This window comes from Pseudorca crassidens, chromosome 2 (assembly GCF_039906515.1).
Source record: "Pseudorca crassidens isolate mPseCra1 chromosome 2, mPseCra1.hap1, whole genome shotgun sequence".
In the NCBI taxonomy this organism is placed as follows: Eukaryota; Metazoa; Chordata; class Mammalia; order Artiodactyla; family Delphinidae; genus Pseudorca; species Pseudorca crassidens.
In genome coordinates, this window is record NC_090297.1 from 103,756,030 (window position 1) to 103,777,957 (window position 21,928).

Sequence of the window (21,928 nt, forward strand, 5' to 3'; positions counted from 1 at the left end):
AAATTAAGAGGTAAAAGCTTATGAAATTCTGTAAAATGAAAAATACTGCTCAAAGACACAAACAAGCCACGACAAATGTATCATTACACTCAAAACCAGTAATTATCCCCCACCCTTTCATTGTCATCAATTTTAAAAAATGTTGGGTGGACCAACTGGTTTGCCACCAAATTGCTTTCAGCTAAATTAATGAGTTACCTGGGGATACTCTACTCAGTACTTGAACATTTCTACTTAAGGGTCAAGTGTCCTAGCTTGAGAAACCTCATCTAGTAAAGCTGTGTAAATATGGTGCAGAGGCCAAGTAACATTCAAACCCCATAACTTTCAAAGGGTCAGGCTCTGAAATCCAGGTCCCTGATCACTTTTTAACACTTTTTTTCTAATAAGTTGAGAATTTGTACATTGTACAAACTGTACAACTGTACTAGTAAAACTGAAAGAATCAAGATTTGATCAGTAGTTTCCTTCTTGTCATTCTTTTAGAATCTCTTTTGATCTATATACTTCTATTAGGAAAATGTTTAGAGAAAGAGCTCTCAAGTGTGTGAGTGTGTGAGTGTGTGTGTATGTGTGTGCGCTTGTTTGCATATGGTGAAGGGTTAGAGGTAGAGGGTGGACTGCTCTTTAACTGGAAGTGGGTTGTCCTTTAGACTTGCTGAATTCTTAGTACATCAATATCTAAGTCCAGATCTACCTAACAGAAGTGTTTCCACTATTTAGTTAGAGATCCTCCCCTTCCAATTGTTGTTTATCTCAATGGAATTAAATTCAGTATTGAAAATAAGGACTGGTAGGAACTTGACCATCTAAGCAAAGAACATCCAAGATTCAATGTGGAAAAATGGTTGAACTAGTTATTCTGAGTTTGAAATGAATGACCTGAGACAGTTTGTTTAAGATAGTATGTCTCCTGGTGTGGGAATTCAACTCCTGTGCGCAGACCTCTTCTTGTCCATTCAAAACTGAAAGTACAAGGAGTGTTACTGAATCTGCACAGTAAAATATATGCACTGTAATAACACTATTGACATAACTCATGATTTAAAAAAAGTTAACATTGAGGCAGAAGCAGAGTTTGGGAATACATGGCAAGGTCCACTTACCTTTTTCTCTTCTTCCTTTGGGAGCTCCTCTTCTTTAAGAGATTCTTTGGATTTTTCTTTGCTTTTTGTTTTCCCTTTTCCTTTGCTTTGAGGAATACTCACTATAACAGGAATTACTGTTGGAGTATGTGCTGATGGGATATTCAACATTGCTTCCAAGTTAGGATCCTTATCCTCTATAAAGAGAAAGAGGAGAAAACAAGTAAATTAGACATTTATATTTGATATGTTTGTTAAATAAAATTTACATCTCAAACACTTATACCACTTGGCAATTTTTACCTTGCTGAGTAGGATTGATCAGATGGATAGGTTTCAGGGGTAATGTAGTTGATTTGGAAATCAAAACTGTAGCTTAGAAATTTGAGGCACTTAATACTTTGATACATTTGATTGAGTCATGATTTCACACACTCTTGCCTCCCTATCTAGATTGTAAACTCCTAATGATAGGGCAGTAACCATCTCTTCATTTTTTTGAGAAATATTTATTGAGGCTCATATGTAAAACGTGTGGAGCAGTGGATAATAATGAAAAATAAAAATAAAGGACCTTATGAAGTCAAAATAGTCTAAATAAGATCTGTACTCAAATAGCTTCAATACAAGGACATATTAAATAGAAACATAAGGGATACAAACAAGGAAATTTAGAAAAGAAATGATTATTTCTGGCTGAGATGATAAAAGAAGTTTTCTTATTGAAGACTGATTTTATTCTGGGTTTAATGGATTGTTAGAATTCTAAAAGGAGAGCCAATCCATGGAGGAACTATGTTGGAAACTTCCAAGCATCCCCTTACGTCTTAGGTTATATCCTCTTCTGGGTTCCAGGGTAACACTCCCACCTGGATCTCCTCTTACCTCTGGTTATTTTTTTCGCAGTCTCCTTTACTAACGCTTCCTCTTTGTTAAATGTTGGTAGGTCCCAGTTTTTTTCCCCCTTCTCATTACACAACAGATGTTATCAACTCTGGCTGCACATAATCATTTTTCATGGAATTAAACGAAATGCTCAGGCCCCCACCTTGACTCTCTGGGGACGAGGCCCAGGCATTTATAGTTGTGAAACACAATCACATGTAATTGTGATACACAGTGAGGGCTGAGAGCCTTTATTATCTCTATTAGATCTGAGTATCTTGTTCACTACTGGGGCTCCAGCTGTCATCTACATTTGAATGACTGCAAAATTTACATCTCCGGGCACAAGCTTTCTTCTCAGCTTCAGATCTGTATTTCCAACTGCTCTTAGACGTCTACCCCTGCTTGTGGTACTGGAGACATTTCAAAATCAGTAAGTCTCTCCTCTTCCAAGCAGATAACCCTCCCTCCTATGTTCTCAACCTCAGTCAATGCCATGACCAATCATGCACTTTGTTTCTCAAGTTAGACATTGAGATTGTATGCATTTTCTCTTTTGGACTCACCCTATACATCCAACCAGTCACGGAGCCCTCAGAAATTTCTCTCAAATCATGCCTCTCCTATCTATTCCTACCACCTTAGTTCATATTCTTATTCACTTGCTTGATTTTTTGTAGCAGTTTCCTAATACCACCACCTCAGTGTACTTTCCAAACTATCACTATGATTACGTTCCTAAAATGAAATCTTTTCATGTCACTTCCCTTTTCATACTTAAAAAACTCTGGCGCTCACAAATCTTGTAGGATACACAATGCTCACCCTCCTCCACTCCAGTCACACTCAACCTCTCATTTTTCTGTAAAGATGTCATGCTTTTACCCAACTGTGTATTTATACAAATGGTTCTTACTGTCTAGAATTCCCTTTCCTTGCTGCTTTGTCAGGATAGTTCCTACTCACCTATAAAGTCTCATCTCAGATGCTATGCTTTCTCTCTCAAGTATTTTCTGGCTGTCCCCAGTACTTGGTTTATATATAATTTCTAGCACTTATGCAGTTATTTCACTATTTATGGTTTCTGTTCCCATTAGACAATGAATTCTTTGAGTAGCTGTAACATGGTTTTATTCATCTTAGTGACTCAGTGCCAGCAAGATTCCTGACTCATAGCAAGTACAGAATATAAATAGCGAATGGCATCTAGTTAGAGGCAGCTGGAAACTCCTCCCTCTCATCCCCATCCATTTACTCAATCAGTAAATATTTACTGAGTACCTACTACTGTGTACCATGCATTGGGTAACCAGTGATGAATGAGACATCAGGAACTTGTAACGTAATGAGAAGTTCAGATGAAGAGAACCTCAGGTATTCAATGTCATGTGTTAAGCCCGTGATAGGAAAAGTACAGAGTGACAGGGGAACCCAGAAGAAAGGCATTTGCCACAAAACACTTCCATACAAGCTGTACTTTATACAGCTGTCCTTCAGTATACACAGGGGGTTGGTCTCAGAAAACCCCATGGATACCAATATCTGTGGATGCTCAAGTCCCTTATATAAAATAGTGTAGTATTTATTTGCATATAACCTATGGACATTCTCCCATATACTTTAAATCATTTCTAGATTACTTATAATACTTAATACAATGTAAATGCTATAAAATAGTTATTATACTGCATCATTTAGGAAATAATGACAAAAAATTAGTCTGTACATGTTCAGTACAGATGGAATCATGCAACCATCATGTGCTTAACTACATGGTACACATCAGCAACAACATAACATTATCTTTCTTTCAACACTTACAGATGGCTTTTGTTTAATGACCCAAAAGAGAAATACATGGAATAAAACATAGACTATTTAAAATACATATAGAAAATATAATCATAGAAAAAATATTAATTCTCTCTCTCTCTCACACACACACACATAGTGTTAACAATCACCAAAACCCTAGTTCTCCTGTCTTGATTACCCTTGCATGATGATGATGATGATGATGATGATGATGATGATGATGATGATGATGATGATGATTGCTATATCGTGTCTATGGTACCGATGTGGCAAGGCGATGAGATGTGTGGCACTCTAGGTAAGTGATGAGACATCAGGCTGAGTTAAGTCTTCTGACAGGATGTCAGAAGGATTATCTAGTCAGGAGAATTGGGTTCCAATTGCAGACACTGTCACTTTGGAGGAGGCTCAATAATACTAATGTCAGGATATCTGGAGGTTGAGGGCTGAGGATCTTAAAGCATTGAAGTTCTAGGCTTCACAACTGCAGATGCTTTAGTTAGAAACACTGTTATAGGAAGCTGTTTCTTCCTTTTCTTTGCATCATCAAACAAGTCTTGCAATGATTGTTGGCATACTGCTATACCTTGGATACCACAGAGGCTTCAGTCCATCAAAGGATTGTACTTGAGGATCATATCCTTTAACACTTGCACCTACTGAAAAAGCACTGCAATATTTTCACGTGTCCAAGTTGATCGCTCTGCTTCCTCTAAATTTTCTCTGTAGAAAAAATCATCTGTAGATGACTTCGGCAGATCTTTGAGCTCCTTGTTGGTAAGGATTCCTCTATACTCTTCTATGTGTTCCTTGATGTCACCCTAGATCATGTCAAAGAAGCCTCCCCCCCACCCAACTTCCCTTGCAGCATTCAAGATATTCCTGATTCTACATCAATAGTGGGGAAGCCCCTGAGATCATCGACTACCTCACACCATAATGGCTTCCAACATGCATTGACTGTCTTAGGCTTTAGGGCACCTACAGCCTCTGCAGTAAGCACAGTTCCAACCATAATTGTGACGCTCTTCCATAAATCCACTATTTTTTAAATAAATTTATTTATTTTTTTACTTACTTTTGGCTGCATTGGGTCTTTGTTGCTGTGCGTGGGCTTCCTCTAGTTGTGGTGAGCAGGAGCTACTCTTCATTGCGGTGCACGGGCTTCTCATTGCAGTGGCTTCTCTTGTTGCCAAGTGCGGGCTCTAGGAGCGTGGGCTTCAGTAGTTGCAGCACACGGGCTCAGTAGTTGTGGTGCACGGGCTTAGCTGCTCTGCAGCATATGGGATCTTCCTGGACCAGGGATGGAACCCGTGTCCCCTGCATTGGCAGGCGGTTTCTTAACCACTGCACCACGAGGGAAGTCCCTAAATCCACAATGTTGCAATCAGGGTTAGCACCAAGGGCAGCATGAATCTTCCTGAAGGTGAGGCAGGTATAAGTTGCCTTAATGTCCTCGATGATGCCTTGATTGAGTGGCTGCAGCAGTGATACAGTGTTAGGAGGCAGGAACATCACTTCCACCTCCTTGTCAATGAGGCAGAGAAATTGAGTTTGTTGGGAGCATTGTCAATTATGAGGAGCACCTTGAATGGTAGCTCTTTCTCTTTGAGGTATTTCTTCATTTTAGGAATGAAGCACTGGTGGAACCATTCCAAGAACAAGACGGCTGTCACCCAAGCTTTCCTGTTGTGCTGCCAGAACAGCATAGACAATTTTTGTTTTTGTTCTTTTGGGCCCAGGAGTTGTTTGCTCATAGACTAGGCTTGATCATGTGACCTGCTGCATTGCCACATAGCCCGAGAGTAAGGTAAGCTTTCCAGTCCTTGAACCCCAGGATCTGCTTGGCATTCTGATGGATGTAGGTACGACTGGGCATCAGCCTGTTTTATCACAATTGAAGACTTGCTCTAGAAGGTAGCCTTTCTCTTCTTGAGTTCTTCTGGGAACACTGATGTTGCTTTGGCACTGGCCGATGTCGATTCTCCTGTGATCTTTAAGTTCTTGAGGGTGTAGCATTTTACCAGCTAACCAGCCATCTATTAGTGCCCTTAAACTCCTTCCTCTCACTCTCCTCACCCCTCACAACAGTGCACACAGAGGCTAAGTGCTCTTTCACGCGTAATTTTGCCATCCAAAGGGACATACTTCTGTAACATGTCCCCTAGCCACATACAAAATACAAGCACTTTGTAAGCACTTTGTCATGAACCTGCGAGACCATTTCTGCCATTGTAGGGGCAGCGCTAACCCTTCCATGAACTTCGGCTTCTTTCTGCTTTACTGTGAGAATGTTCCATTTGTTCTTAGTGACCTTCCATCCCACTTTGGCAAGCCACACGCCACTTTTCAGAAGATCAAAGATCTGTATTTTCTTGTCGAGAGACAGCACTTTCTGCTCTCTCTTGGCATTTGAGGAATTGTTTTGACCACTTAACTGCTTTTTGGGAGCCATTTTTCACAGAAACCAAGCATGAACACACAATACAAGTAGCAAACGAACGGAACAACAGACCAGCAATGCTCAGACAATGAGCACTGGAGAGAGTGCAGGTCTGTGACGTGGTAGGTGGCCACAGTAGGGTGTGCCTACACATCACTTCATTCACGTGGCTTCAGCATAGTGATCGGCATGGGGCAAATTTGGGGGCAAAGTTTTGCTTTTTGCAACTTTCTGGAATTTTTTTAAAAATAATATTTTCAATTCAAGGTTGGTCGAATCTGTGAATTCAGAACCCACGGATATGGGATACAGAGGACTGACTGTACTGCGCAGTTTGCTTTTCCACAAACGTGTCATGCTTTTACACTACTGAGCTTTTGCACATGCTATTCCTGGTATAGAATTCCCTTCCTTTGATTCTTTGCCTAAGCAATTTCCACTCAACTCCAAAGACCCAGTTCACATGGGTGAAGCATTCCTCAGAGCAAGTAACCTGTAATCTGAGTCCTGAAGTATAGGAGGAAGTTCATTGTTGAAAGTGGTGATGTACGTAGCAAGAGAAAGAATTCTGAGCAAGGGGCACAACATGGGCAATTGGTCAGAGATAAGACAGAGCACAGTTCATCAAGGAACTGAAAGGCACAAAAAAGACTAGGGTAGCCAAGAGCTGGAGATAACCTAAATGTCCACTGACAGATAACTGGATAAATAAAATGTGCTGTATACATTCAGTGGAATGTTGTTCAGTCTTAAGAAAGAAATTCTGTAATGTGTAACAATGTGGATGATCCTTGAGCACATTATGCTAAGTGAAATAAGCCAGTCATAGAAAGACAAACACTGCATGATTCCACTTATGTGAGGTATCTAAAATAGTTGAATTCATAGAATCAAAGAGTAGAATGGTGGTTGTCAGGGGCGCGGAGAGAAGGAAATTGGAAGCATAAAGTAATATCATAATCAACGGGCATAAGTTTCAGTTAAGCAAGATCAATAAGCTCTAGAGAGCTGTATATATTGAATTAAGAGGGGGGGGAAGTGGATTGGAAATTTGTTTAGCCACTAGCAGATAAACGTTCTTAAATATTAGTATTATATGCATCCTTAAGGAATTTATAATATATTTTTTACAAAGACTCATGCCTTCAACTTTTCTAATATACAGGAAGTAAAACATTACTTATTATCTACACTATAAACATTTTCAAACGCAGTACCTATAAACTGAAATTAGGAACATCTGTATTAAATGGAAAGATTACATATTAATTTAAGGATTAGATCAAGAATAAGTAAATCACTTAGAAAATAGCAGCAACATAGTTGATATAGAGTGTAAATATCTTAATGTAAAATAATGATAACCTTGTTCAGTTGGAGTATGGTTTGTTAGTGACTGTGTGTGATTGTGGATTTTAATACATAATCTGTTAGGCAACAAATGACTTTTCCAAGTGTTGGATTAAAAATGAATCAACTACAAAATTAAAAGTCAAACCCCCAAATAAAGCAAAAATACTAACAAATTTAATGGGCTCTCTAACCCACTAAAGTACTACAATACTTGGCACAAGGTAAGAAACATGGATTAATGATCCATGGGAATATTGTCTCTAGAGAAATGAAACTACATAGTACGGCAGATAATTGGATCACCACAATTCACATGTAGTTTAAGGTCACACAACATAGGGATTACCTTTTGATTTTATAAAGCTTTTTTTTTTTTAATCTCTTGTGGTTAGATCCCTGTAAAATGCATGAGAACCCACAAGATTTCCTAACTGGTTCTTGGTAAAGTGACAGGTCATTGTGTGGTTTGTGAGGAAATAGCTTCCAGTTGGAGAATTTGTTTATTAAGAGTAGGGTAAATAAATCCTTCAAGATGTCCAATGAATGGCTCCTTTAAGATTAATGTTCTGAAGCACATTGAGGAGTTCCATAAACACAGGATTCATAGAAATATTATTCTGTAGAAAACCAAGAGGATTCTTTGGCAAATCATGTTTTTTTTTGGTACCAACTAACAGACTTATTTTCATGGGTTAGTTAACAAAGATAACTTATATGTATGTACATGTGGTTATATGTGAGATTATATGTATGAAAAGTGCTGTTTAAAATGTCAAACTATTGTTATTTTCTACGTATGCAAGATTATATATATACATACATATGTACACACACATATGTATGTACACACACATATATTCCCACTGCTCAGGAAATGAGGGGCATTAAATCAGAACATGTTTATCAACAAGTAAGCTGATGGAGGATGGGCAGCTGCCCTTGGTCACGGGACACTTATCCTTTCTGTTGTGTTTAATTCACCTGGCGCCATTCCACTCGATCCATAGTAACTTATTGAGAGGCAGATTCCATTTTCCAAGGTGGCAGAAAAAGATCCAAACTTGCTGACAGCTTTATTCTCTGCATTTGATTCTTCTAAAAGATAAAATCAAATCAAGAACATTTTTGTTTTATCAAAAAGAAATGTAAGCAAAACTCAGTGTGAAGTAGAAATCACCCAAATATGTAAAAGCATGGATATGATTAAGTAAATTATGATATGTACATATACCAATGAATTATTATGAAATCATTAAAAAGTCTTTTTTTTTAAATCTTTAGATATATATTTTTTAATCAAAGTATAATTGACTTACATTAGTTTCAGGTACACAGCATAGTGGTTTGATATTTTTATAGATTATGTACCATACAGTTATTATAATATGATTTTTTAAAATATTTAATGAATAGGAAACTGCTCATCATGATAAAGTGAAAGACATACACTGTGAATAGTGGTTACTGCTGGGATGGTAGAATTATGAGCAACTGTCATCTTTTTAAAGTATTCCTATATTTCCTAATTTTTATACTAAACCATATATTTTTATATCAGATAAAACAAAGAAGAGTAATTTTTAAATTTCTGTTTTTAAGTTCTTGGGTACATTCAAACTTGTCAAACATTGTATTCTTACCTTGAATTTATAAAACACTGTGACTATAACTAAATTTATTAGCTAGATTTAGTCATTGATCTTATTACTTATTACTAACTTGAGTCCAAAAGCATTTTATTAATTAACTCATCTCCATTTGCAGGTATAACCTACACTGGGCAAGAAGCAATTAATTTTTCCAGCTGGTGTTGCCGGGACATGTTAAATGGTGTTATCAAGAAGTTTCATGGTGTATGATCAATGGACATCCACTTGGAACTCTCATCTACAAGCAGGTCGAGATGCTCATGGCCAAATTTAGGATTTTTTTCTTGTTCTTGCAGTTTAAGAAAATTGATACTACATGGAGATCCAAGTGATAGATCATAGATAGAAACCCTATCATTCACAGTCAGTATCGCAGAGAAGCCAAACCTTCAGTAGGAATCAATTAATAAGGACCTGAGTCCTAGAGATTGCACTTGGTACAGTGCATTAAACAAAATTCAGAACAGAAAGGACATTGCAAACTCAATGTTGCTACAAAAAGGTAGCCAGGCGAGGTAGACTCTGCATGTCAGCTGGAATCAAGAGCTGGGTTCCCAGAAGAGGCAAAACCAAGTAAGCAGCCCACTATAGATGGGCTATGTATATGATGTATATCCCCTTTACATTAGGGAAAGTGTATATAAACAAGAAGGCAAAATACTTCAGTTATCATCTGTAAAAATTACACATGCTACCTGCCAGGGATGCATGTGTTTCTGTTAGGTGGATAGGTTTGACCTATGGTGGAAGTACTGATACCCACTGCCACAAAGATGCAGCTGCTTACCTTTTTCAAAATGTTGCTCTCCTTCTCCTTCTCCTTCCTCATCTTCTGAAGGATAATCCTCTTTTTTCTCCTTTTTCAAAATTTTCTTAGGGTCTCTTAAATGAATTAAAAAATTGTGCTTGTCCTTTTTCACTTTCACTTTGATAAAAGTTGGGCCTGGAGAAGAATCATGGGATAGAAAATGGGCTGATTGTGATGCCCCAATTAAGCTCTGTGATAAGACCTCTAAATATTATGCAGCATAGCATTTAAGTCAGGGACTAGAAATACCTAGGGATGTCACTACTTTTATAAAAAGATACCTAAAAGAAAAAAGTGTTGGTGGAATTCCAGGAAGGAACAGCAGGTGGATCAGGGAGATGTTTGCAGACTTTCTGCTCATACCTAAAATCCAATTACAGAAGGGAGAGTAAATTGGCTAAGGTATACCTATACTCAACTTTATGATCAATCACACATGATGGTTAACGTGAAAGGATTTTGTAATTGATAAAGAATTGCATAAATGTTAGTTACAGTAGTTATTATTGTTAGTAGGAACATATAAGAATTTCCCAAACAAAACATTTTCTGCTAGTGTTCTGACTCATTCTTTGTCTCCTCTTCCAGCTTTTTTCTTTTTTTTTTTAACCCAGCCTTTCCTTTTCAACTTTCATTGAATGATCATATCTCAAAGTTGATAGAATTAAGATAAAAATGTACTTACTATGAACCATCTGAAACATATATATTACATGCATATGCAAATATTGATAAGAGTAAAGAACGGTTACTGAAAATGGAACATAGCATTTTAAAACTTGAGTCCAGTGCTTTTCTCAGTTCTGTGATTCTGAGTTCCATTTTTAGTTACTACTATTTGTACCCTACACCCAGGGTTGATATTCAAAATATTAAACACTAAAAAATATTGTAATATAAATAAATATGCACACCTATCTATTAATAAAAATCCCTTTCATGTTTTAAATGTCTTTATTTTTATTTATTTTTTTTGGCTGCACCAAGTGGCCTGCGGGATCTCAGTTCCCGACCAGGGATCAAAGCCCGCCCCCTGCAGTGGAAGCCGGAGTCCTCACCACTGGAACGCCAGGGAAGTCCCCCCTTTCATGTTTTAAATAAACAAACTTTATATAATAAAACAGTCTGGCATTTGATATAAGTTGTACCACAAACCATTCTTTAAATAATTTGAATAATTTGTAGGCCTTTTTAGTTTAAAAATCATTGGTAGGATCTTTTGTTTGATGTGGCAGTTACTATCTAATGATGCTTGAGCCATGATTCCACATAGGGAATAGCGTTCTCACTCTTGTAATGATTTCCTCATTAAATTGATGGTAATTTGATGATAGGAAGGAAGGAAGGGAGGGAGGAAGTGAAGAAGGGAGGAAGGGAGAAAGGGAGGAAGGAAGGAAGGAAAATTAAGAGAGGGCTGGAGGAAGGGTAGGGAGTGAGAAGGGGCGGGCTGGTGTCGCAGGCAGAGTGTGGATGGGAGGAGCCCTGGTGTCCCTTGTTGGGTTGCCTAATCTTGTGGACATTAAACAGGATCTTGCTTACACTCCCTCCCCACTGACTTTTCCCAGCTCTCAGAGACCACAGCTCCCTACTAGACAATAAGCTGTCAAATAAAACCCAGGTCCTCAAACCCATCCTAAGAAATCTTTAAAGCAAAGTGAAAAGAGAAGCTCTACAAGATGTCCCCAGTAAGTTCCCTAGAGCCCAGATCTGCTCTTCCCTTGGGGAGAATGAAACATTTCCTTTTTCCAGACTAGGTCCTCCTCAGCTCATCTCCAAGACCTCCCTCCTACTTAATGACTTCTGAATCCAGAGGCAATTTCTTTATAGCAAAAATAACTGGATATTGGCAGCAGGCCCCCAAACTCTGTGCTCCAGAAACCAAATCAGGAATTTGCTCTAAATTCACAGTATGTGCTTAGTTTCTGAGATAACACTATGTGTTGTAATTAACATTATTAAGTAACGATTTGCTTACTGCAGTTACTATTATACTATTTTCCAATCCTATGGAAATATTTTCATATTTTAACAACTGGAATGTTTGTCTTAGTGTGCCCAGGTAACCTCACGGCTGGCCTGTGCCTTGCAGAGGCTATTACAACAGAAGAGTGTGAAGTCTGAAAGTGGGGAAGGTTGTGCATAAATGAATCACTGGGGGCACATTACTACTCTCACGTATCATACTCAGGAGTACAAGTCCCCAGGATTATCTGAAATGGGTTAATATCTTCCAAACCATTAACCAGCTGCTTTCAAAATGTACCTTTTTCAAATGTTGTCTTTTCTACTTCAATCTGCCCTCCATCGGAAGGATACAGATAATAATTTGTTCCTGAGATTTGGACTGGTACTTCTCCCATGTTGTATCCATGAAACTAGAAAAGAAAACATCATGCTTTGAGTGTGGAATGGCAATTGACAAAAATTAGGTCATCCATGTGAGCCAGTTAAAGCTGCCATAAGCCTAATTTCTGCTAAATGATTTGTCACTTTGTAGACTCAGAGGCCAGTGTCCATCTTATCTTTGGCACCTCCTGTAGTGTTATAATGACAGGTAGAATTAAAGAAGGTACATGATTTTAAACTCTGTTCACTGGAGCATCCTCATAACCCAGTGCAATTCAAATCACTGGACTATTGCCAAGGCAGTGCGAAAAGTTATTAATTTCTCCTTCATTGGCTGTTAATTTCCTGTTTAAAGAGAGCTAATATACTGAGGAGTATTGGTACTTTACATTTTAGAAGGTCAAGTGTTAAAGACTTTTTTTTTTTTTTTACTAAGTGTCGCTAATAGAGCTCCAAGTGATACTGATGCAGGCTAAAGCTTGAGAACAACTGGCTCAGAGTAGTAACTAGAAAGGACAAGGGCTGTTACTTTTTTTCCCATCTTTTTTTTTTTTCTGATTAGGTTTTTCTCATAAAACAGCTTGAGGGAGAGATTGGCAAAGGGAAGGTTTCACAAAAGCATACAGGCAAGTAACGTGGGTGCATACAGAGAGATAACCCAATGTACTCAGCAAGTCCCATCATCTGAGACAGAAAAAGCCAACCTCTTTGTCCACTATTGTAACTGAGCAGGACTCTATGGGCCTTCCTGGGACAGACTCCTCCCCCATATCCTCTGCTTTAGCTCCTCTGAAGTACCTAGATAATAGTATTTGAGGCACATTTCCTGAGTTGCCTTACAGATACTAAAACCAGCACCAAATGGAAGAAATGAACTATTGTACTTGATGACCATGAGCACCATAGCCCCCAGACCTACTGGTGCCTAAGGATTGATAATGTTAACCCCTGTGACACTGCCCTGTTACCTCACCATCAACCAATCAGAGAAGTCTTCAGGAGATGGTCACATACCCTGCGACTTCCCTCCCTCACCTGGCCTTTAAAAATGCTTTCCTGAAACCCATTGGGAAGTTGGTTGCTTTGAGCACTAGCTGCCCAGGACTCCTTGCTTGGTGCCCTGCGATAAACGTTGCACTTTCCTTCACCACAACCCGGTGTCAGTAGACTGGCGTTACTGTGTGCAGGCAAGTGGACCCAACTTTGGTTTGATACAGTGCTGACCTATCACAGTTGCTTATTTACATACTCCTAAGTGAATGCTTTTGTGTCAAATTTCCATCTTTACCACCCCTAGAAACCTAGCTTCATGGCACTCAAGAAAAACTGGCCTAAGGGTGTTCCTGTCTTGATGATCAGCTGCAAAGAAGGTCCTAGGTATCACAGGATGGACTGCAGGTCTGAGATCTTCTATACTAGAAGAAACCCCAAGGCCTCTGTGGTGGCAGTGAAGACTGAAAACCTTATGTTTCCACAGAAGCTGTGTTCTTCCCCAAACAATTAGGAATGACCCAAAGGAGCTTTTTAGAAAATTGATTTTACCGAGTAAACGATCTCAGGTTCTGGTTCCTGGAGGGGCTCCTCTGTTATTTCCAGGATCTTTATTTGCTCTTCTTCCAATTTCTCCTTTAAAAAATTTTCTCTCTTGAAATTCCTACTATCTTCTTTCTCTAGTTTTTCCTTGCCTTTCTTTTTACCAGAGTCCTTACTCTTCTTTTCTGCTTTTCTTTCTTCCTTTAAGCGTTCCTCTTCAGCTAACCTATCTTGTTCTTTCCATGCCTGTAAACACATTTTTAAAAAATTAATAGGATTTTGAAACAAATCTGATCCTATTCAGGTTCACTCTGGAGAATATTTAACATGATTTTTATAAGCTGTATCTCTGATGGATCAAAATACTGAGCTAGAAATTGTGGTGTCATCCTTGATTCTCTTTCTCTCACCCAACTTCTGTATGCTAAACCCTGCCAATCCTCTGCAGAGATCTCTCTTCACTTCAGCTTTTTCTCTCACCCTCTGTTGAAATTTTCTTTACTTCAGGTCTTTTAATCTTTAACCTGAACTACTGCATCAGCCTCTTAGCTGGTCTCCCTGGCTCTTATACTTTTCCACAAGAATCCAATCCCCAATTTAGGTTCTAAACATGGTTAATCAGCAGTATGGTAGACAAGATGTACAAAGAAACATTCCTGGCATAAAATATTTCAGAAATGATGGCTAAAATATCAAATCATCATTGTAATGCATAGCAATGTAATGCAATGCATTGTAATGCATAGCAATGTTGGCAGCAAAGTAAAAAATATGAGAAAGCACTAATTCAATGAGGGAAGGAAGCACTGAAAACAGCAGTTTCCCAGGGTTATCTGCCCATCCCTGGAAGCCAAGAACTTGGGTTTTGGGAGTTATAGGGACTAGAGCCAGAACCCAGGAGATCAGAGACCTGTGAATAGCATGGGTATTTTTTTTTAAATGACACCTTCACTGAGTGAACTAGAAAAAATCTTGCCCCATAGAGTAAAATCATGAAAGCTAGTCAGCTTCCCTGGCCCTGAGTTAAAGTAGGAGCAGAGAGGGCAGGAGGAAATTGGCCCTGAGAACACTTAACCACAAGCCTGTCCTCACATAGATTTGTGGCCAAAATGTACATCACCTTAAAAGTATTCTGAAAAGATTGTGGGCAAAATGTGAGTTCACAAAGGAAAATCACAAAATCTGAGGAACTAAGTCAAAATCAAAAACCTGAAGAAGAAACAAACTCTGAAATTAATTTGCAAAGACTGCAGATATTGGAATTATCAGAGAATATAAAATAAGTATTTTAATATGCTTAAAGAAAGAAAAGGAGGCATCAAAAGTATCAGTAAAAACAAGAGGGTATCAAAAATCAGTGAGTTTGAAAGCCCTATTGGAAATGGAATAGGAGTTTTGAAAAGGCAGTATTTGAACAGATAATGGATGAGACATTTCCAGAGCTGATGAAAGACACTAACCAGTGAATCAAACCCAGGAAACGATAGTGATGTGCTGGACCTGGGTCATATTGACTTGGAAGAGTTTATTGTTAAACTTTCAGGAATTTTGCGAGTCAGTTTTAACCACATCCATTATTAAAATCAAATGATACAAATGCACAATAAAATACCATTAAAAACAAAGGCAATAAACACTCAAAACGTACCACTTTCCTAACTACTTTGTTACATTTAACTATGATTTATGCCAGCGGTCCCCAACCTTTTTGGCACCAGGGACCGGTTTTGTGGAAGACAATTTTTCCACGGACAGGGCTGGGTGGGGGGTGGTTCAGGAGGTAATGCGAGTGACGGTTCAGGCAGTAATGCGAGTGATGGTTCAGGCAGTAATGTGAGCGATGGGGAGTGAAAGGGAGCAGCAAATGAAGCTTCCCTTCCTCGCCCGCCCACAGCTCTCACAGCAGCCCAGTTCCTAACAGGCCGAGGACCAGTAGTGGTCAGCAGCCTGGGGGTTGGGGACCCCTGATCTATGCTCTTGGGGTTATCTATGTAAATTGTATCTGTATGGTAGAATTATAACAGTGTGCTACTGCATATTGTTTCCAACTCCACATACAGTGACATCTTATCAGTAGCTTGAAGTCAGCCATGATGGGAGTATTTACACTACAGATATCAGCAAACGCTACAAATCAGGGATTTATTGACTACTCGTTGACTACATAGACTTTAAAAAATGATGGAGAAGATGTTAATAATGCAGTGTGCTGTGTTTTGAGCTGTTACACTGTAACTAGCACAAAAAAAATTGAGGAAATATTCTTCGAGTATTTAAAAACTATTACCTGATTCAGCAAAGAAGTTGCTAATATCATTGGTGAATAAGTGAGACATATCCCTCTGTTGCTCACTTTTGTCTTACTTGCTTATGTAAATGAAAATATCAATCAGCATTCATTGTGGCACTACCCTTGTTTGTCAATTGCAACTATAGGCTGGCTAAAGATGTAAGAGCTTAGTAAAAATCAATGAAAGCAATTCTGTGAGAATCCACTGGCTAAATGGAATTTACAATAAAGAGTATTACCTATTTTATTATTTGTAAATTGTGTGCTATACATACCATATATCAGTAAAATTTAGAATAAACTATCTATTTATCTATACAGAATTTTTTTTCCTAGAGAGCTAATGCTAAACATTTACCAGCACACCACCGCATGTTTTCAAAGCAGCTAGAGAGAAAAGATGAACTGTCTATAAAAGAATGACAAGTTAGATCGACAATCAATTTATTGGGTTGGCCAAAAAGTCTGTTCCATAACATCTTATGGAAAAACCTGAACAAAATTTTGGCCAACCCAATATTAACAACTACAGCATCAGGTAGAAAAATGTGGAACAAAATCTTGAGAGTACTAACAGGATACAAAAAAGTCAACCAAGAATTTTATAAATTAAAACTATGTTTAATAAATAAGGTAAAGTAAAACCATTTTTCAGACCTGTTCAATAGCAACAAACCCTCACTAAAGGAAGTTCTAAAGGAAATACTCACAAAATAGAAGATGTGAGAAGAAATGCTCAACAAAACAAATGGCAAGCATGGGGCTAAATCTCAATAGCACTGACTGTATAAAGCAATGACAATAATAATGTCTAATTTGTGGGAACAAAAAAAATCAAGATAAAACTTAAACACAGGTTGGGAGAGAGTAAGCCATTTTAATAATTCCTTGTATTGTTCTGGAAGAAAGATATTTTACTGAGACTTCATTAAATTATATATACAAGTTGAAAATCTAGAGCAACCACTAGAAGAATAGAAATAAAGTGTATACATTATAAACTTTTCCTATTAAGAGCCAGATAGTAAATAACTTAGGCTTTTTGGGTCAAAAGACAATATCAAGGATATTGTGTAGGTATTTATGTAACAAGCAAGAAAAGTAATTTCTGCAAATATTTTATTGACAACTCACTGAGTACAATTTTTCCCCAGAATACAGTCTACAAATATGAAAAACAGAATTCTTCTGGTGAGGGAGGATAACATTTTACTTAGAGTTAAAATTAGTGTTCCCTATCATCAAATTGATTGCAAGTAAAAAAGGAAAAAAACATACAAAAGAAAACAAGAAAAAAGGATCACAGAAAAGGTAGGAAAATAGAAAACAGATTGAAAATCGAAAATAAACTATATATCTTAATATATAGTTTATTAGAATAGGTATAAATGGATTCAAGTCTTCTGCTAAAAGAAAAATCATCAGTATAATTTTTTTTAAATCTAGTTTATAATTCCTGTTTACAAGAGACACACTTAAATTATCAAGCCACAGAAAGGTAAAAATAAAGAGATAGAATTTGTCAGTAAAATACTATCTGAAAGAAAGCTCCTATCCCTTTGTTTTTCTTTATTAATTTTAGAATCAGCTTTCTAAGGTTCATTAAAAAACTGCTGAAATTTTGATAGGAATATATTTCTATTTCCCATTGTGGTCACAGGGACTCTAGCCCTTGGTGTTATGAGAATGGTGAAGAAAAGGGCCATTGTGAAAAAACTACCTATTGTTGAAACTCTGGGCTGCTGTAACATGATTTGTTCAGATAAAACTGGAACACTGATGAAGAATGAAATGACTGTTACCCACATATTTACTTCAGATGGCCTGTGTGCTGAGGTTACTGGAGTTGGCTACAATCCATTTGGGGAAGTGATTGTTGATGGTGATGTTGTTCATGGATTCTATAACCCATCTGTTAGCAAACTTGTTGAGGCGGGCTGTGTGTGCAATGATGCTGTAATTAGAAACAACACTCTAATGGGGAAACCAACGGAAGGAGCCTTAATTGCTCTTGTAGTGAAGATGGGTCTTGATGGACTTCAACAGGATTATATCAGAAAAGCTGAATACCCTTTTACCTCTGAGCAGAAGTGGATGGCTGTCAAGTGTGTGCACCGAACACAGCAGAAAACAAAATCAACCGATGTAACTAACAAAACCTAAACCCGCTGACCTGACTCAGGATCTAGAAGAGGTCAGCCTGGCACAGATATGAAAAACGTACCAATTAAAAAAAAGCCCCACGGGACTTTGCTGGTGGCGCAGTGGTTAAGAATCCACCTACCAATGCAGGGGACACGGGTTCGATTCCTGGTCTGGGAAGATCCCACGTGCAGTGGAGCAACTAAGCCCGTGCGCCACAACTACTAAGCCTGTGCTCTAGAGCCAGCGAGCCACAACTACTGAGCCCATGTGCCGCAACTGCTAAAGCCTGCATGCCTAGAGCCCTGCTCTGCAACAACAAGCCTGCACACCGCAAAGAAGAGTAGCCTCTGCTCGCCGCAACTAGAGAAGCCTGCAGGTTGCAACGAAGACCCAACGCAGCCAAAAATAAATAAATAAATAAATAAATAAACAAACAAAACAAAAGAAAGTATGAGCATATACTTTTAAAGGTATATGAGTATATTTCATATCCTAAACTGAGTCTTCTCATCCAGACCATGGTATATTTTCCCACTTATTCAGGTGTTTATTGTCCTTCAATAATATGTTGTAATTTTCTCCATAAAGAAAAATCTTTTATTAATTTATTTTTCTTGCCACCTTATAGTTTTTGTTGCTCTTGTGAATGATATTGGTTTTATGTTACATTTTCTAATCAGTTATTGCTGGTGAATAGGAACTCCAGTGATTTCTTTTTCTATGTTAATCTTGCATACAGTAACCTTGCTGTGCTTCCTTAATTCATTTTAAAAGCCAACATGCACCCCAATTTCATAGCAGCATTATTTACAATAGCCAAGATATGGAAGCAACTTAAGTGTCCATCAACAGATGAACAGCTAAAGTAGATGTGATATATATATATATATACACACACAATAGAATACTACTCAGCCGTAAAAAGAATTAAATTTTGCCATTTGCAGCAACATGGATAGACTTGGAGGGTATTATGCTACGTGAAATAAGTCAGAGAAAGACAAATACTGTATGATATCACTTACATGTAGAATCTAAAAAATACAAAAAAACTAGTGAATATAAAAAAAAGAAACAGACTCACAGATATAGAGAACAGATTAGTAGTTACCAGTGGGGAGAGGGAGGGGGAGGGGCAATATAGGGGAAGGAGATTAAGAGGTACAAAGTATTAGGTATAAAATAAACTACACGGATCTATTGCACAACACAGGGAATATAGCCAATATTTTGTAACAACTATAAATGTAGTGATTTTTTTTTTAGTTATAGTTATATCTTTATTTGAAAATCTCATCTGCCAACTTAGTGCTTTCCACCAACTCGGGGTGCAGAAACCTTCACAGGCTTCACAATCTTTTGATTAGGTGCTGCCTTTGTAATAGCCATTGCTGTCTTTATAAAATTGTGAATCACTATACTGAACACGTGTAACTTATATAATATTGTACATCAACTATACTTAAATTAAAAAAAAGAGCCAACACATGGTGCTTCCCTGGTTGTTTGGTGGTTAAGATCCCATGCTTCCACTACAGGAGGCGTGGGTTCGATCCCTGTTCAGGGAAGTTCCACATACCGTGAGGTGCAGCACCTCCCCCCGCAAAAAAGAAGCCAACGTAACCTTAATAGTAATGCTTGTTAAGAACAACACAAAAGTCTATCATTTCATTCATCATAGACACAAAAATTCTAGATAAAATACTATCAGAACAGAGTAAGTTATTTATTAAAATAATTAAATATTAAAATATTAATTAAAATATTAAAATAATAACATTCCATGAAAAAAATGGTGCTATAATTTTTCATCAATAATGTACATAAAGATGGACCCAGGGACTTAACTAAAAATTAAAATTCCTAGGTTCTATTCCCAAAGATCAGTTAGAATGGAGTGAAAACACGTATATTTTAAGTCTCTCCTCCCCCCAGAGATACCTAGGCAATTACGGCATATGTGGTTTTGTGGGATAAGGACTAAACTTTAGGAAATGCTGAGGAGAAGTTTGTTTTAGAAATACAAAGGTTATTCATATTGTTAAATCAATCTCCATAATTCAATATATCTCCTAAATAAAGGGGAAAAAACCCCAATAGATATTAGTTTCAATACCAACAGATACTTTAAAAATTTACTAAGATTAAGCAGCAAATAATAATAAACTTAAAGATTTGCCATGTAATTATCTTTATCATTAATACCAAGAAGCCAGGGAGGCTCACCAGTCTTAACCAATGCTCTTTTGAGGGTTATTACATACTGATGGAGGTGGGAAAATCAGCTCCTGCCTACACAGTCTATAAGCTTACAACAAAGCTACTGGAATTAAAATAGTATGGTACTTGTATAAGAATAATTAACTGAAACAGAATACAGCATTCAAAAATGGTTTAAAATACCATCACATTGGGATTAGGTTTTCAACATGTGAATTTTGAAGGACACAAACACTCAGTAGACACTATAGTGTTCAGAAGAGTTCAGGACATCTCTTATCATTTTATAGGGATCTATAAAAATGGATTAAAAAATGGGTACCTAATATGTGACATATCAATATTCCAATTTGTTTAAGGGGTGGGGATTAATATTACATTTAATTAAATAGTACTAGTAAAATGACAGTCCTTTTGGCAGAGAAAAAGACCCTTACATTATGCTACAAAACATGTATTTCAGATAGATTAGATCTCTGAATATAAAAAGGATATCTATGAAAATATTCTAAGAGAGTGAAGGAAAATTAACATACAAACTCAAGGTGGAATCAACCTGATGGAACCAAAAACACAGAAGCCCTAAAACCATAAAAAAAAAAATGACAGATTTTTAAAATGCTTTTTTTGACAAGCTGTAACGTACATACAAAAAGAGCACAAATCCTAAGTGAACAGCTGAATGAACTACCACCAAGTAAGTGCTCCTGTAAAACTACCACCAGGTCAAGAAACAGACGACCTCCAGCTCCCCAGAAGCCCTCCTCACGCTTCTCCTCAATTACCACCCACTTGTACTGCCCCAAAGGCAAATATCATCCTAATTTTTAATACATTAGTTTAACTTTGCCTATTTAAAAACTTATGTAAACAAAATCCTACATAAGGTATATAGTCTTTTAACTTTCTCTTCTTTTGCTTAACATGTGTGTGAGATTCATCCGTATTTCTGTGTGTAGCTATATGTCATTTATTTCCAGAGCTGCATAGTATTTCATTACATGAACCATTCTAGGCATTCTACTGATGAATCTTTGAATTGTTTCCAGTTTGGGAGAATTAAAAATAATGCTGCAAGGAAAACTGTGTCCATGTGTCTTGGTGAACACATGCATGCATAAGTATATTAGGTATATACTTAGGAGTGAAACTATTTGGTTAAAGAGAAATCATATGCTTAACTTTAGTATGTATGTCCAATTTTCCAAAGTGGAAGTACCAACTTATATTTCAATCAGCAGTGTATGAGAATTTACTTTACTTCACATCCTTGACAAAATCTGGCATTGTGTCTTTTAAATTTTGGCCGAAGATGATTGATTTGACTACATAAAAGTTAAATATTTCTGTATAAAT

The 21,928-nt window shown here is 37.5% G+C and overlaps 1 protein-coding gene across 1 annotated transcript in view; it reads right to left on the minus strand.

The window, feature by feature from the left end:
* SPAG17 (sperm associated antigen 17) overlaps nt 1-21,928 on the minus strand; it is a 218,473-nt gene that overhangs the window by 77,700 nt on the left and 118,845 nt on the right. The window contains exons 21-25 of the mRNA XM_067710299.1: nt 13,927-14,163; nt 12,302-12,413; nt 10,018-10,173; nt 8,563-8,676; nt 1,107-1,282 (exon numbers count right to left, since the gene is read on the minus strand). Of these exons, the coding sequence (XP_067566400.1) occupies nt 1,107-1,282; nt 8,563-8,676; nt 10,018-10,173; nt 12,302-12,413; nt 13,927-14,163 (795 nt within the window). The remainder of the gene's footprint in view (nt 1-1,106; nt 1,283-8,562; nt 8,677-10,017; nt 10,174-12,301; nt 12,414-13,926; nt 14,164-21,928) is intronic.